Source organism: Scyliorhinus torazame, chromosome 1 (assembly GCF_047496885.1).
Source record: "Scyliorhinus torazame isolate Kashiwa2021f chromosome 1, sScyTor2.1, whole genome shotgun sequence".
Lineage (NCBI taxonomy): Eukaryota > Metazoa > Chordata > Chondrichthyes > Carcharhiniformes > Scyliorhinidae > Scyliorhinus > Scyliorhinus torazame.
This window is the reverse complement of record NC_092707.1, coordinates 59818302-59832792: the sequence shown is the minus strand read 5'-3', so window position 1 is coordinate 59832792 and position 14491 is coordinate 59818302. Positions and strand designations below refer to the sequence as shown.

General features: G+C 47.4%; 1 protein-coding gene across 1 annotated transcript in view; it reads right to left on the bottom strand.

Moving 5' to 3' along the window:
* Positions 1–14491, bottom strand: part of kntc1 (kinetochore associated 1) — a 263597-nt gene that overhangs the window by 70808 nt on the left and 178298 nt on the right. The window contains exons 48-49 of the mRNA XM_072495542.1: positions 1444–1660; positions 918–991 (exon numbers count right to left, since the gene is read on the bottom strand). Coding sequence (XP_072351643.1) covers positions 918–991; positions 1444–1660 — 291 coding nt within the window. The remainder of the gene's footprint in view (positions 1–917; positions 992–1443; positions 1661–14491) is intronic.

The following is a 14491-nucleotide window of genomic DNA, read 5'->3' as shown; positions in this document are numbered from 1 at the left end:
CATTCTGAATTCACTCTCAGTGCATCTGAACAGGTGCCAGACGATGGCAACCAGGGGATTTTCCACAGTAACTTTATTGCAGTGTTAATGTAAACCTACTTGTGACACTAATAAAGATTATTAGAAGACTTAAATCTGGGTCCCCTAGTCCCTGTACTCTGCTGATGAACTGCTTTTCTTTGTCTAATATCATAATCTTGGTAAGAAGTCTTACAACACCAGGTTAAAGTCCAACAGGTTTGTTTCGAATCACTAGCTTTCGGAGCGCTGCTCCTTCCTCAGGTGAATGAAAGGTATGTTCCAGGAACATATATATAGACAAATTCAAAGATGCCAGACAATGCTCGGAATGCGAGCATTAGCAGGTGATTAAATCTTTACAGACCCAGAGATGGGGTAACCCCAGGTTAAAGAGGTGTGAATTGTGTCAAGCCAGGACAGTTGGTAGGATTTCGCAGGCCAGATGGTAGGGGATGAATGTAATGCGACATGAATCCCAGGTCCCGGTTGACGCCGCACTCATGTGTGCGGAACAGTCATAATTTTGTACATGTCTATCGAATCTCCCCCCAATCTCCTTCGCTTGAAGGAAAAGAACCCCAGTTTTTCAGCATCACACAATCCAATGAGTCTTTTTAACAAACTGAGTGATTACCTAACTCAAGGTGAAATGAGAGGAAATAAGTGATTGTGATCACCGTTTACTGTTGTATAAAATCTGCAAAGCACTAGATTCAACAAGTAGTGTCAAAAATCTCCCTAAGTCAAGGAAATACTTAAAATTTAATAAAACTTACTCAAAAACCTTGATTTGCTTTTATTTGCTGGGGGGAAAAAATGGAAATTTACAGGAACGTGCATATGAATTTTGTTTCTTGACAAAATGACAGATGCCAAGCTTAATATTTCAATCATACCGTTGGTGCTGTCGATTTTAACCAGTTTTCCGACATTTGTAGACAGAATTTCAAGGCTTGGATCTTTTCGGGTCCTGCAACCGAAGAGCATACAGCTTTTATCAAGCTAGCTGATCAGAACCTAATGCGTAGAAAGCCGGTGTGTACATTGCGGAAGGCACAAGTTAAAGGCATTAAGAAAATTTGGAGTTAACTTTGAATGAATCAGTTGTTAACGATATCACTTTAAAAAACATATTGCACATTACAAAATTAGATATTTTTCCTTTTAAGCAATTCGATATGACACTCTCTACTGAGAGGAGCAGGGGAGAAAAGAAAGAGCAGAAATAAACTAGCAACTTCTACCAGTATTATAAATATTTTTTTGCCTAAATCATTTGATGGTACAACATCATAGGGCTTGCGTGTAGGTCCCTGCCTGTCTTATTAGATATCAAATTTAAATCTAAATAGTGAATACAAAAGCCAATTGCATCAACTTGATCCATTGCATCAGAAAGTTACGACCTGTTGGATAATTTACCTGTTGGAAGTTCTTGAGCAACCCGATGTGAACTAGCAGTAGCCCATTCTGGATTTGTAATTGCCAAAATATATGACTGAATATTATGCACAGTCTCAGCAATTTCCTTTGATATCTGTGAAATACATCCCTCTTTTGTCAGCCAAAGTACTTTAGGTTTCAGTGTTTTTGCAAGCACGTGGTCAACAGCTTTCATATGAAGTGTATCCAAAGATACCTGAATGAAAATAAGTTCAATTTACTGGAGTAAAAGCAGGGATAAAACAGAGATGAGACTGAGCTCTTTAAACTTATCAGTATGACTTAATCCTAGTAAACATGCAATGACTTTCCAAGAAAGTTCACTGGGAAAGAAATAAAAGGGCAATCTATTTTCTAAAATAAATTACCCTTTGAACGATCTTCAACATCCTTAAATGGAATTCCAAGGTTAAATGACCAAAACACTTGGGATTCCCCCTGCCTGCCATGTAAAATATGACTGGTGCTGAGCACACCACCTCCCCCTGCCCACCTCGTCCTACGATAGGTGGGTGGGTCTTGAAATCAGCACCCCACCCACCATTTTTAAATAAATAACGGCCAATTGAATTCATTACCATACACTTGATTCAGATATTACACTGCCTGCACCAGAAGGCAGTTGTCATGGGCAAGTGGTAGTCTGTCATTTTAAGCAGGCTGCTTAAGAGGCTGGTTTAGCACAGGGCTAAAGAGCTGGCTTTTAAAGCAGACCAAGGCAGGCCAGCAGCACAGTTAAATTCCCGTACCGGCCTCCCCGAACAGGCGCCGGAATGTGGCGACTAGGGGCTTTTCACAGTAACTCCATTGAAGCCTACTTGTGACAATAAGCGATTTTCATTTCAAGAGGCGGAGAGGCAGGGATACCGCTGCTACTGCCTTCTTGCCACGCCCACTTTGTTCCTGAATTATCTCACTGTCCACGATCCATGTCGTTTTCATCCCATCCCCACACATGTAAAATCCAGCCTTTGGCAAAATGAGCAAATTCAATGCAGACAAGAAATCAGAGGAGGGAAACAGAAGGTAAGCCAGAATTTCTCTCACTTTCACCTCTGCAACGAGGACGAGATCAGCCCTGGTCATAACATCTGACATGACTGAATAGCCTGCACATACTTTAAGAATGGCAAAACGTCAGTACTCAGATTAAAATATTCCATCTTCCTCCCCAATTGTGAGAGATAAGCGGGCCACAAAAACGCAAGTTCAGCTCACTTGGTTAGACTGCTGGTTTGTGATGCAGAGCAAGGTCAGCAGCGTGGGTTCAATTCCCGTACCGGCTGAGGTTATTCATGAAGGCCCTGCCTTCTCAATCTTGCCCCTCACCCGAGATGTGGTGATCCTCAGGTTGAATCACCACCACTCAGCTCTCCCCTCTCAAAGGGGAAAGCAGCCTATGGTCATCTGGGTTATACCAGTACGGGACTAGGAAAAGAGCACATCTGATGGACAGAAATGACTAGTGTAAAATGAAAAGGATCTTGACAAGGTTAGAAACACAGCTTGTAATCTGAAAAACAATTAACATTCTGGATAGTATGTTGCATAGAAACAGAAGTAGGCCATTTAGCTCCTCAAGCCATTTTGCCACTCCCATAATAACCAACGGTATGAAAGGGATACGGAATGGAAAAAATCTATAATCACAATTTTAAATTAAAAATTATTTCATCACCTACATTTCCAAACACGACCATCCTTTGTATGTAGTTTCTAATTCGCCAATCAAAGGCCTAGAAAATAATCACTCGTCCTAAATTTCCCAACTGGCAGAAATAGTTGATCTCTACCCTAGCAGTTCACTTTAACATCTCTAAACGGTTGATCAAATCAACTTATCATTCTAAATTCTGAGCAACTTGGCAGAACTTCCCTCGCAACTTAATCCTTGGGGTCCAGGTATCATTCTGGTAATTATACCTTAAGGTGGTGTCCAAAATTGAACACAGTACTCCAGAAGTGGCCTAACCAGAGTTTTGCAAAACTGCAGCTATACATCTACTCCCTCGTATTCCAATGTTCGAGATACAAAAGTGTAATAGTTTTGTCAATGCCAGTCTTCCAGCACGAAATCCTTTTATGAAAGTATGGAAAAAAGGCCGCTGCTGCGACTTACAGCACTCTCGTCAAAGCCCAGAAACCCAGGGCAGTGTTTTTCAAAAACTCCTCCACCCTCCCCACCCTGGAACCACTTTTCCCAACCGGCCGACCTTCGCTGCCCACCATGGTCGATCTTGGCGGCCCACGCCATGTTTGTTTACCTTTAATGCGAATGGGGAGCCCTGCTTGGTCCTCATGATTTTCATTCCAATCAGGTTCAAAGGAGGAGAGGGCAACGCGCATATCAGGTGCAGAGTTCAGCCAGTTCCTTTGTGCCGTCTTAATCTTTATGAAAATCCAACCTCGCACATGTAGATTGCCGTGAAGGGCAATAGCAACAAGGTGCTTGTTTTGCTAATCACTGGATACTCCTGGGAGATGAGACACCAGAATGCTGACAACCTTTAAGCTTTTGGTGCATCTTTGATGTGGTATCACAGGTCAACTACAGCAGCATAGTCTTTTAATTTGCAGTCAGCTGTAAGTTAATAACTGACTAACAGCCACCTCCATGGCCAGTAAGGAGGCTTGCTCGGGGATGGACTCCCTACTTCTGAGATGGTCTAGGTGTTTCCGAATCTCGGACCTTCACTTTCTAGGACACTGGTCCAGCTTTCTCCATTATTATTTCATGGACCCATCTCCAAATTTCCTCACATGAACCAGATCAGCGGTCTTGAATATTGTTTTGGTTCTCGCAGTCATAATTTCATTTATGGTTCTCCACCCTCCTCGCCAGGTTTGGGAATAGTCGGCTTAGTCCGCTGGGCGATTCCTGTTGTTATATGAGGAGTGGTCCTATAATCGAATATAAACCGTGCCAATTTGGTCTCTAGGGATGCGACCAGTTGTTTATTCATGCTGATTTTAACGGTCTCCAACACCCATTCCACCAGCCCATTTGATGACAGGTGATACGGTGCTATTCTGATGCCATTGGATTACACACAACTTTGGAATCACCATTGGTGATTAGCATGGCCAATTCACCTACCCTGCAGATCTTTGGGTTGTGGAGGTGAGACCCAAGCAGACACGAGGAAAATGTGCAAAACTCCACACGGACAATGATCCGAGGCCAATATCGAACCCGGGTCCTCGGCACTGTGAGGCACAAGTGCTAACCACTGCGACACCGTACAGCCCGCACGTGCTTCAATTTTGACAGTGTTGGATCCTTTTGTGGCCAGGCTCTGGTAAAGTCTCTAAATGATTTAGGATCAGAGTGTCCTGTTCCAATGCTGGCAAGGGAGCTGGGCTTGAGGGTAGTGGGAGGGGACTCAAAGCATCAGGATTAGCTATTCGCGTTCCAGGGCAGTGCTCTAAGAGATACTCATAAGCTGAAAATAACAGAGCCCAATGCTGTATCCGGGTGGAGGCTATTGGGGGGGGGTGGGGGGATTACCGTATCCTCTTCAAAGGTCTTAATAAGGGCTTCTGGTCCGAAACAGTTGTGAATCACCTGCCATAGATGTACTGGTGAAACTTTACATCAAGCACGACTGCCAAGCCCTCCTTCTAGATTTGAGAATGCCTCTGCTCGGAATCCGATAAGAGTCCTGGATGCGTAGGCATGGGCCTTTTTGTTCCGTCTTTCCAGCGGTGTGAAAGTACCAGTCCAACTCCACATGTCAGAATGAGCTCCTTTTTGGGGTCGAACTGGGCCAATAAGCCAGACGACAGCTGTTGTTTCACTTTCACAAAGGCCTCCACATGTGGCTCGTCAAGGTCAATTTTGGTACTTTCGCAGTAGTATGTGTAGTGGGGACAGCAAGGAGACCAAATTTGGGATAAGCTTCCCACAATAATTGATTAGGATTTCAACTCTGTGGTGTTTCCCTGATGGCCTTCACCTTACCCTCTACTGCGTGTAGACCCTTTTTATCTGCCCGATAGCCCGAATAGGTCACTTCGCTCCCTTGAAAAATACATTTTTCCCTTTTCAGATGTACCCCAGCTTTTCAAAATTGCCACAAGACCTCTTCCAGATTCCAGGAAAGGCGATTGGGTGGAGAATCGGTTCCGACACCGAAATCGTGCCAGGTGCCGATTTGACGCCAAATCGCAATGCTCCAGCACCTTGACAGCAGCGTAAAAGCATACTGGAAAGCAAGTACAGTAGACACCGTTTGCATATCATTAGCGGGCCCGATCTGGTATTCTCTGGGGCCTCCGCAATTCTCCGCCTCCGATGGACCGAGTTCCCGATGGCATGGTTCATTTGTGCATTTAAAAATCGTGAAACCGGCGTGGCAGCTGCTGAGGGAGAGAAAGAGCATACGGAAGGTGTCCAACGTCGCCATAGTTTGCTGACAGGGCCGGGGTGGACAGGCAGGGAACACCATTGCTGCAGCCGGCAAGGCAGCCATGCAGCTGCACACACCGCAAACAGCCCACTTTGAACTTAGTGCCAGTTTCTAGCTTTTCACCATTGAACATAGAACATAGAAAAATACAGCACAGAACAGGCCCTTCGGCCCACGATGTTGTGCCGAACCTTTGTCCTAGATTAATCATAGATTATCATAGAATTTACAGTGCAGAAGGAGGCCATTCGGCCCATTGAGTCTGCACCGGCTCTTGGAAAGAGGGTACTTTGTTCATTCTTACTTTTTTTAAGGCCCAAAGTAGATTACCTAACACTTGCCACTGTTGAAATCTATTCACCATAGTTTTTTCCCATTCACTTAATCTTTAATTTTAATTTTATGCTTCTATTTGAAATGCTTACAATACTACCATCTGCGTATCAGCATACTTGGATATGTGGTTTTCTATCCCATCATAATAATAATCGCTTATTGTCACAAGTAGGCTTCAATGAAGTTACTGTGAAAAGCCCCTAGTCGCCACATTCCGGCGCCTGTTCGGGGAGGCTGGTACGGGAATTGAACCCGCGCTGCTGGCGTTGTTCTGCCTTACAAGCCAGCTGTTTAGCCCACTGTGCTAAACCAGCCCCTCCAACCCAAACCATCCCAAATTGTCAATAAATATGGTGTGCATTTTAGGCCCCTGTAGCTCAAATCCCCTTCCCCATCTTGAACAGCGTGAAACAGGACGGTGTCCCATGTCCACACCATTTGGGAATTCCTTCTCACTGCTGCACTCTCACGTGTTTAAATCGCCAGAAGAAGCAGGGCAGCACGGTGGCACAGTGGTTAACATTGCTGCCTCATGGCGCCGAGGTCCCCACAACCCAAAGATGTGCAGGTTAGGTGGATCGGCCATGCTAAATTTGCCCCTTAAATTGGAAAAAATAAATTGGGTACACTAAATTTAGTTTTTTTTTAAATTCTCCAGAAGAAGGAATTATCAATCACAAGATCAGATGGCAGCCTGTTCAATCTTGCCCATCTTAGAGTGAAGACAAAAGTACAGAAAGCTCTCATCCGGGAACTGCTCTATGCTGACGATGCTGCATTAACATCTCACATGGAGGAGTGGTCAGCAGAGACTTATTAACAGGTTTGCGACTGATGAATTCCGCTTAACCATCAGTCACAAGAAAATAAACATCATGGGACAGGACATAGAAATGTTCCATCCATCAACATTGGTGACCATGGTCCAATAGTTTAATAACTTGGGCTCAACCATTACGAACAACCTGTCTCTGGACATAGATATCAACAGGCACATTGGAAAGGTATCTGCGATATACTTCCGGGTGCGGCGATGACCAGCTGAGTCGCACGTTTCGGCAGCTCCCGGTGAAACGGACTTTTGGGCTCTTGATAGGAGCCCCAACGGCAATTTTGACGGCTAAAAACACTGTGGTAAACCAGAAGGGAATCCCCCCTGGATACGGATGGAAAAAGGAGGAGAAAGTGGCCGGATTGCAGTGGATCCTTTAGAACAGCAGCAAGGAAGGCAAGCAAAAACCAAGATGGCGTCGGAAGGTGGCAGTTTAACATGGGGCCCTGAACAACAAGAGTTCTTGAAATGCTGTGTGGAAGAGATCAAAAAGGAAATGAAGAAAGAGCTGTTGGCCCCGATACTACAGGCGATCGAAGGGCTAAAGGAGGAACAAAAGACCCAGGAGCGGGAGCTTCGGGTCGTGAAGGCAAAGGCAGCCGAGAATGAGGACGACATACAGGGCCTGGTGGTGAAGACGGAGATGCATGAGGCACATCAGAAACGATGTGTGGAAAGGTTGGAGGCACTGGAAAACAACGCAAGGAGGAACAACCTGAGGATTCTTGGTCTTCCTGAAGGTGTGGAGGGAGCGGACGTCGGGGCATATGTGAGCACGATGCTGCACTCGTTAATGGGAGCGGAGGCCCCGGCGGGTCCGTTGGAGGTGGAGGGAGCATACCGAGTTATGGCGCGAGGACCGAGAGCAGGAGAAATTCCCAGAGCCATAGTGGTGAGATTCCTCCGTTTTAAGGATAGAGAAATGGTCCTTAGATGGGCGAAGAAAACTCGGAGCAGTAAATGGGAGAACGCGGTGATCCGCGTTTATCAAGACTGGAGTGCGGAGGTGGCGAGAAGGAGGGCGAGCTTTAATCGGGCCAAGGCGGTGCTTCATAAAAAGAAGATAAAATTTGGAATGCTGCAACCGGCAAGACTGTGGGTCACATATCGAGGGAGGCACCACTACTTTGAGACGGCGGATGAAGCGTGGACTTTTATTGTGGAAGAAAAACTGGAATGAGCGGGTTATTAAAAAGAACGTTCGAACAAAGTGGTGGGGCGAATGTGGGGGGCAAAGAGGGGTTTTATGTACTAATCCTGCGATGTGGTAACTTTTCTCTCGCCCACAGGTGGTGATGGGGGAGGAGGGGAGGTGGAGGAGATGGGGCGTTGGCCATTGGGGGCGGGGCCAAGGGAGAAGCGCGGGCTTGGTTCCCGCGCTATGATAATCATGGCGGGAATAGAGAAGCAGGAAGGAGGGGGCGTCGCACGGTGCGAGCCGAGGTCACGGGGGGAAGCCGAGGTCGGCCAGAGTTTGCTGACTTCTGGGAGCAACATGGGGGGAGTAATTACGCTAGCGGGGGATCTAGCGGGGGGGGTGGGAGGGGGGAATTACTGGGTTGCTGCTGCTGGGGAGAGGGGGGAGCTGGTATGGGGGAGGATGGGCGGGGGGGCACCGCCTGGGGAGATACAGCTGCGTGGGAACCGGGTGAGGAGCTGGAAAAAGGTGATGGCTAATCGACAAGGGGGGGGTAGGAAGCCCCCCAACTCGGCTGATCACGTGGAACGTGAGTGGGCTGAACGGGCCGATAAAGAGGGCACGGGTACTCGCACACCTTAAGAAACTTAAGGCAGATGTGGTTATGTTACAGGAAACGCACCTGAAACTGATAGACCAGGTTAGGCTACGCAAAGGATGGGTGGGGCAGGTGTTCCATTCGGGGCTAGATGCGAAAAACAGGGGGGTGGCTATATTAGTGGGGAAGCGGGTAATGTTCGAGGCAAAGACTATAGTGGCGGATAACGGGGGCAGATACGTGATGGTGAGTGGCAAACTACAGGGGGAGACGGTGGTTTTGGTAAACGTATATGCCCCGAACTGGGATGATGCCAATTTTATGAGGCGGATGCTAGGACGCATTCCGGACCTAGAGATGGGAAAGCTGATAATGGGGGGAGATTTTAATACGGTGTTGGAACCAGGGCTGGATAGGTCGAAGTCCAGGACTGGAAGGAGGCCGGCAGCAGCCAAGGTACTTAAAGATTTTATGGAGCAGATGGGAGGTGTAGACCCGTGGAGATTTAGCAGACCTAGGAGTAAAGAGTTCTCGTTTTTCTCCTATGTCCATAAAGTCTACTCGCGAATAGACTTTTTTGTGCTGGGTAGGGCATTGATACCGAAGGTGAGGGGAACGGAGTATACGGCTATAGCCATTTCGGATCACGCTCCACACTGGGTGGACTTGGAGATAGGGGAGGAAACAGGAGGGCGCCCACCCTGGAGAATGGACATGGGACTAATGGCAGATGAGGGGGTGTGTCTAAGGGTGAGGGGGTGCATTGAAAAGTACTTGGAACTCAATGATAATGGGGAGGTCCAGGTGGGAGTGGTCTGGGAGGCGTTGAAGGCGGTGGTTAGAGGGGAGCTGATATCAATAAGGGAACATAAAGGGAAGCAGGAGAGTAAGGAACGGGAGCGGTTGCTGCAAGAACTTTTGAGGGTGGACAGACAATATGCGGAAGCACCGGAGGAGGGACTGTACAGGGAAAGGCAAAGGCTACATGTAGAATTTGACTTGCTGACTACGGGCACTGCAGAGGCACAATGGAGGAAGGCACAGGGTGTACAGTACGAATATGGGGAGAAGGCGAGCAGGTTGCTGGCACACCAATTGAGGAAAAGGGGAGCAGCGAGGGAAATAGGGGGAGTGAGGGATGAGGAAGGAGAGATGGAGCGGGGAGCGGAGAGAGTGAATGGAGTGTTCAAGACATTTTATAAAAAATTATATGAAGCTCAACCCCCGGATGGGAGGGAGAGAATGATGGACTTCTTGGATCGGCTGGAATTTCCCAAGGTGGAAGAGCAGGAAAGGGTGGGACTGGGAGCACAGATCGAGGTAGAAGAAGTGGTGAAAGGAATTAGGAGCATGCAGGCGGGAAAGGCCCCGGGACCGGATGGATTCCCAGTCGAATTCTATAGAAAATATGTGGACTTGCTCGCCCCGGTACTGACGAGGACCTTTAATGAGGCAAAGGAAAGGGGACAACTGCCCCCGACTATGTCTGAAGCAACGATATCGCTTCTCTTAAAGAAGGAAAAGGACCCGCTACAATGCGGGTCCTATAGACCTATTTCCCTCCTAAATGTAGATGCCAAGATCCTGGCCAAGGTAATGGCAATGAGAATAGAGGAATGTGTCCCGGGGGTGGTCCACGAGGACCAAACTGGGTTTGTGAAGGGGAGACAGCTGAACACGAATATACGGAGGTTGTTAGGGGTAATGATGATGGCCCCACCAGAGGGAGAAACGGAGATAGTAGTGGCGATGGATGCCGAGAAAGCATTTGATAGTGTGGAGTGGGATTATTTGTGGGAGGCGTTGAGGAGATTTGGTTTTGGAGAAGGGTATGTTAGATGGGTGCAGCTGTTGTATAGGGCCCCAGTGGCGAGCGTGGTCACGAATGGACGGGGATCTGCATATTTTCGGCTCCATAGAGATACAAGGCAGGGATGCCCTCTGTCCCCATTATTGTTTGCACTGGCGATTGAGCCCCTGGCGATAGCGTTGAGGGGTTCCAAGAAGTGGAGGGGAGTACTTAGGGGAGGAGAAGAACACCGGGTATCTTTGTATGCGGACGATTTGCTACTATACGTGGCAGACCCGGCGGAGGGGATGCCAGAAATAATGCGGATACTTGGGGAGTTTGGGGATTTTTCAGGGTATAAATTGAACATGGGGAAAAGTGAGTTGTTTGTGGTGCATCCAGGGGAGCAGAGTAGAGAAATAGAGGACCTACCGTTGAGGAAGGTAACAAGGGACTTTCGTTACCTGGGGATCCAGATAGCTAAGAATTGGGGCACATTGCATAGGTTAAATTTAACGCGGTTGGTGGAACAGATGGAGGAGGATTTCAAGAGATGGGATATGGTATCCCTGTCACTGGCAGGGAGGGTGCAGGCGGTTAAGATGGTGGTCCTCCCGAGATTCCTCTTTGTGTTTCAGTGCCTCCCGGTGGTGATCACGAAGGCTTTTTTTTAAAAGGATTGAAAAGAGCTTCATGAGTTTTGTGTGGGCCGGGAAAACCCCGAGTGTGAGGAAGGGATTCTTACAGCGTAGCAGGGATAGGGGGGGGGCTGGCACTACCGAGCCTAAGTGAGTATTATTGGGCCGCTAATATTTCAATGGTGAGTAAGTGGATGGGAGAGGAGGGAGCGGCGTGGAAGAGATTAGAGAGGGCGTCCTGTAGGGGGACTAGCCTACAGGCTATGGTGACAGCCCCATTGCCGTTCTCACCGAGGAACTACACCACAAGCCCGGTGGTGGTGGCTACACTGAAGATTTGGGGACAGTGGAGACGGCATAGGGGAAAGACTGGAGCCTTGGGGGGGGTCCCCGATAAGAAACAATCATAGGTTTGCCCCGGGGGGAATGGATGGGGGATATGGAATGTGGCAAAGAGCAGGAATAACGCAACTGAAAGATCTGTTTGTGGATGGGAAGTTTGCGAGTCTGGGAGCGCTGACCGAGAAATATGGGTTGCCCCAAGGGAATGCATTCAGGTATATGCAACTGAGGGCTTTTGCGAGGCAACAGGTGAGGGAATTCCCGCAGCTCCCGACACAAGAGGTGCAGGAGAGTGATCTCAAAGACATGGGTGGGGGATGGTAAGGTGTCAGATATATATAGGGAAATGAGGGACGAAGGGGAGACTATGGTAGATGAACTAAAAGGGAAATGGGAAGAAGAGCTGGGGGAGGAGATTGAGGAGGGGCTGTGGGCAGATGCCCTAAGCAGGGTAAACTCGTCGTCCTCGTGTGCCAGGCTAAGCCTGATTCAGTTTAAGGTATTACACAGGGCGCATATGACTGGAGCACGGCTCAGTAAATTTTTTGGGGTGGAGGATAGGTGTGCGAGGTGCTCGAGAAGCCCAGCGAATCATACCCATATGTTTTGGTCATGCCCGGCACTACAGGGGTTTTGGATGGGGGTGACAAAGGTGCTTTCAAAAGTAGTAGGAGTCCGGGTCGAACCAAGCTGGGGGTTGGCTATATTTGGGGTTGCACAAGAGCCGGGAGTGCAGGAGGCGAGAGAGGCCGATGTTTTGGCCTTTGCGTCCCTAGTAGCCCGGCGCAGGATATCGCTAATGTGGAAAGAAGCCAAGCCCCCGGGGGTGGAGACCTGGATAAATGACATGGCGGGGTTTATAAAGCTAGAGCGGATTAAGTTCGTCCTAAGGGGGTCAGCTCAAGGGTTCACCAGGCGGTGGCAACCGTTCGTCGAATACCTCGCAGAAAGATAGACGGAATGGAAAAAAGAAGGCAGCAGCAGCAGCCCAGGATCGGGGGGGGGGGGGGGGGGGGGAACCAGAAGGACTCTCAGGGTTGTTAATATATACTGTATAGTATGTATAGGTCGTTGCTACAGATAATTATATATTGGACTGTTAAATGATATTTTTGGAGAGTGTTACTTGTGACAAGGCAGTTGCCAATTAGGGCTAGTTTTCATTTTTGTTATTTATTATTTATTCATTTTTTGTTTATAAAATAGGTCATTGTTATTTGTGTTGTTATAATATTGTGTAAAGGATGCACAATGTACTGTGTTGGTTGACCAAAAATTTTCAATAAAATATTTAATTAAAAAAAAAGGAAAGGTATCTGCTGCTTTGTGCAAACTGTACAAGAGGGTGTGGGAAAATGATGTACTTACACCGAACACAAAAGCTCAAGTGTTTGAAGCCTGCATCCTCTGTATCCTGCTTTCCAGCAGTGAGACCTGGACAATGTGTGCCAGCCAAGCAAGATGTCTCAGAGTATTCCATCTTCACTGCCTCCAATGAATCCTCAGCATCAAGTGGCAGGACTCCATCTCCAACATAGAAGTCTTCGAGGTAGCTAACATTCCCAGCATGTACGCCCAACTGAGCCAGCGGCACTTGAAATGGCTTGGACATGTAAGCTGCACAGAGCATGGCAGGATACCCAAGACTTGTTGTACAACAAGCTTGCAACCGGCACCAGGCACACTTGCCGCCCATCCCTTCCACTTCAAAGACATCTGCAAGCGCGACATGTAACCCTGTGATATGGACAAGCACTGTGGGAGCAAGTTGCTAGCGACCACCAGATCTAATGGACTGCAGCAAAGGAGGGAGTGAAATGAGGCGGAGAAGAGACCTAGCAGCTGGCAAGACATGAGACAACACTGCAAAGAGAGAGCCAGATGCTGCCAAGCCAATCAATGACCCATTTGCGTGCACCCATCATCGCGCGAAACAGGGAGGCAAAGAAGAATAGTTGAGGCCCCTGTGGGATGCCTTTATTCACATCCTCTCAATTAGAGTACCTCCCCATGTTTGTTACTGTCTAGCTCCTGCTGCTGAGTCAATTTCCTAAACAAGCCTACATTTTATCTTCAATTCCACAAGCTTCAACTTCAGCTAACAGGGCAGCATAGTGGCACAGTGGTTAGCATTGCTGCCTACGGCGCTGAGGACCCGGGTTCGAATCCCAGCCCTGGGTCACTGTCCGTGTGGAGTTTGCACATTCTCCCCGTGTTTGCGTGGGTTTCGCCTCCACAACCCAAAGATGTGCAGGGTAAGTGGATTGGCCACGTTAAATTGCCCCTTCATTGGAAAAAATAATTGGGTACTCTAAATGTATTTTTAAAAAAACTTTAGCTAACTGTCTCTTATGTGAGATTTATCAAATGCTGTGCGGAAGTATTTGCAAAGAACATGCATACATTCGCCTGTCCAAAAAAAATCAATCCAATTTATCACACATGACCTATGCTTTAAAATCAACACAGAATTCTCAAGGTGTTCAGTCTTTCCATCCTTAATTATAGACACGAGTAATTTCTTGACAATAGATTTTAGACTATCTGGTCAGTTACATAGACCTTTCATATATAGGGATTACAAAAATCAAGAAAATTTTGGAAGTCAGGGCATCTGCAATATTCTCACCTACTTCCTTTAAAACCGTTGGGACTTAAACCATCTGGTCTGGGTATTCAACACATTTTATGCCGTTATTTTTATCATTGCTGTCTTTTTGCTCAAGTAAGGTTGGTAACTAAATCTGGTTCATTACAAAGAACAAAGAACAAAGAACAAAGAAATGTACAGCACAGGAACAGGCCCTTCGGCCCTCCAAGCCCGTGCCGACCATACTGCCCGACTAAACTACAATCTTCTACACTTCCTGGGTCCGTATCCTTCTATTCCCATCCTATTCATATATTTGTCAAGATGCCCCTTAAATGTCCCTATCGTCCCTGCC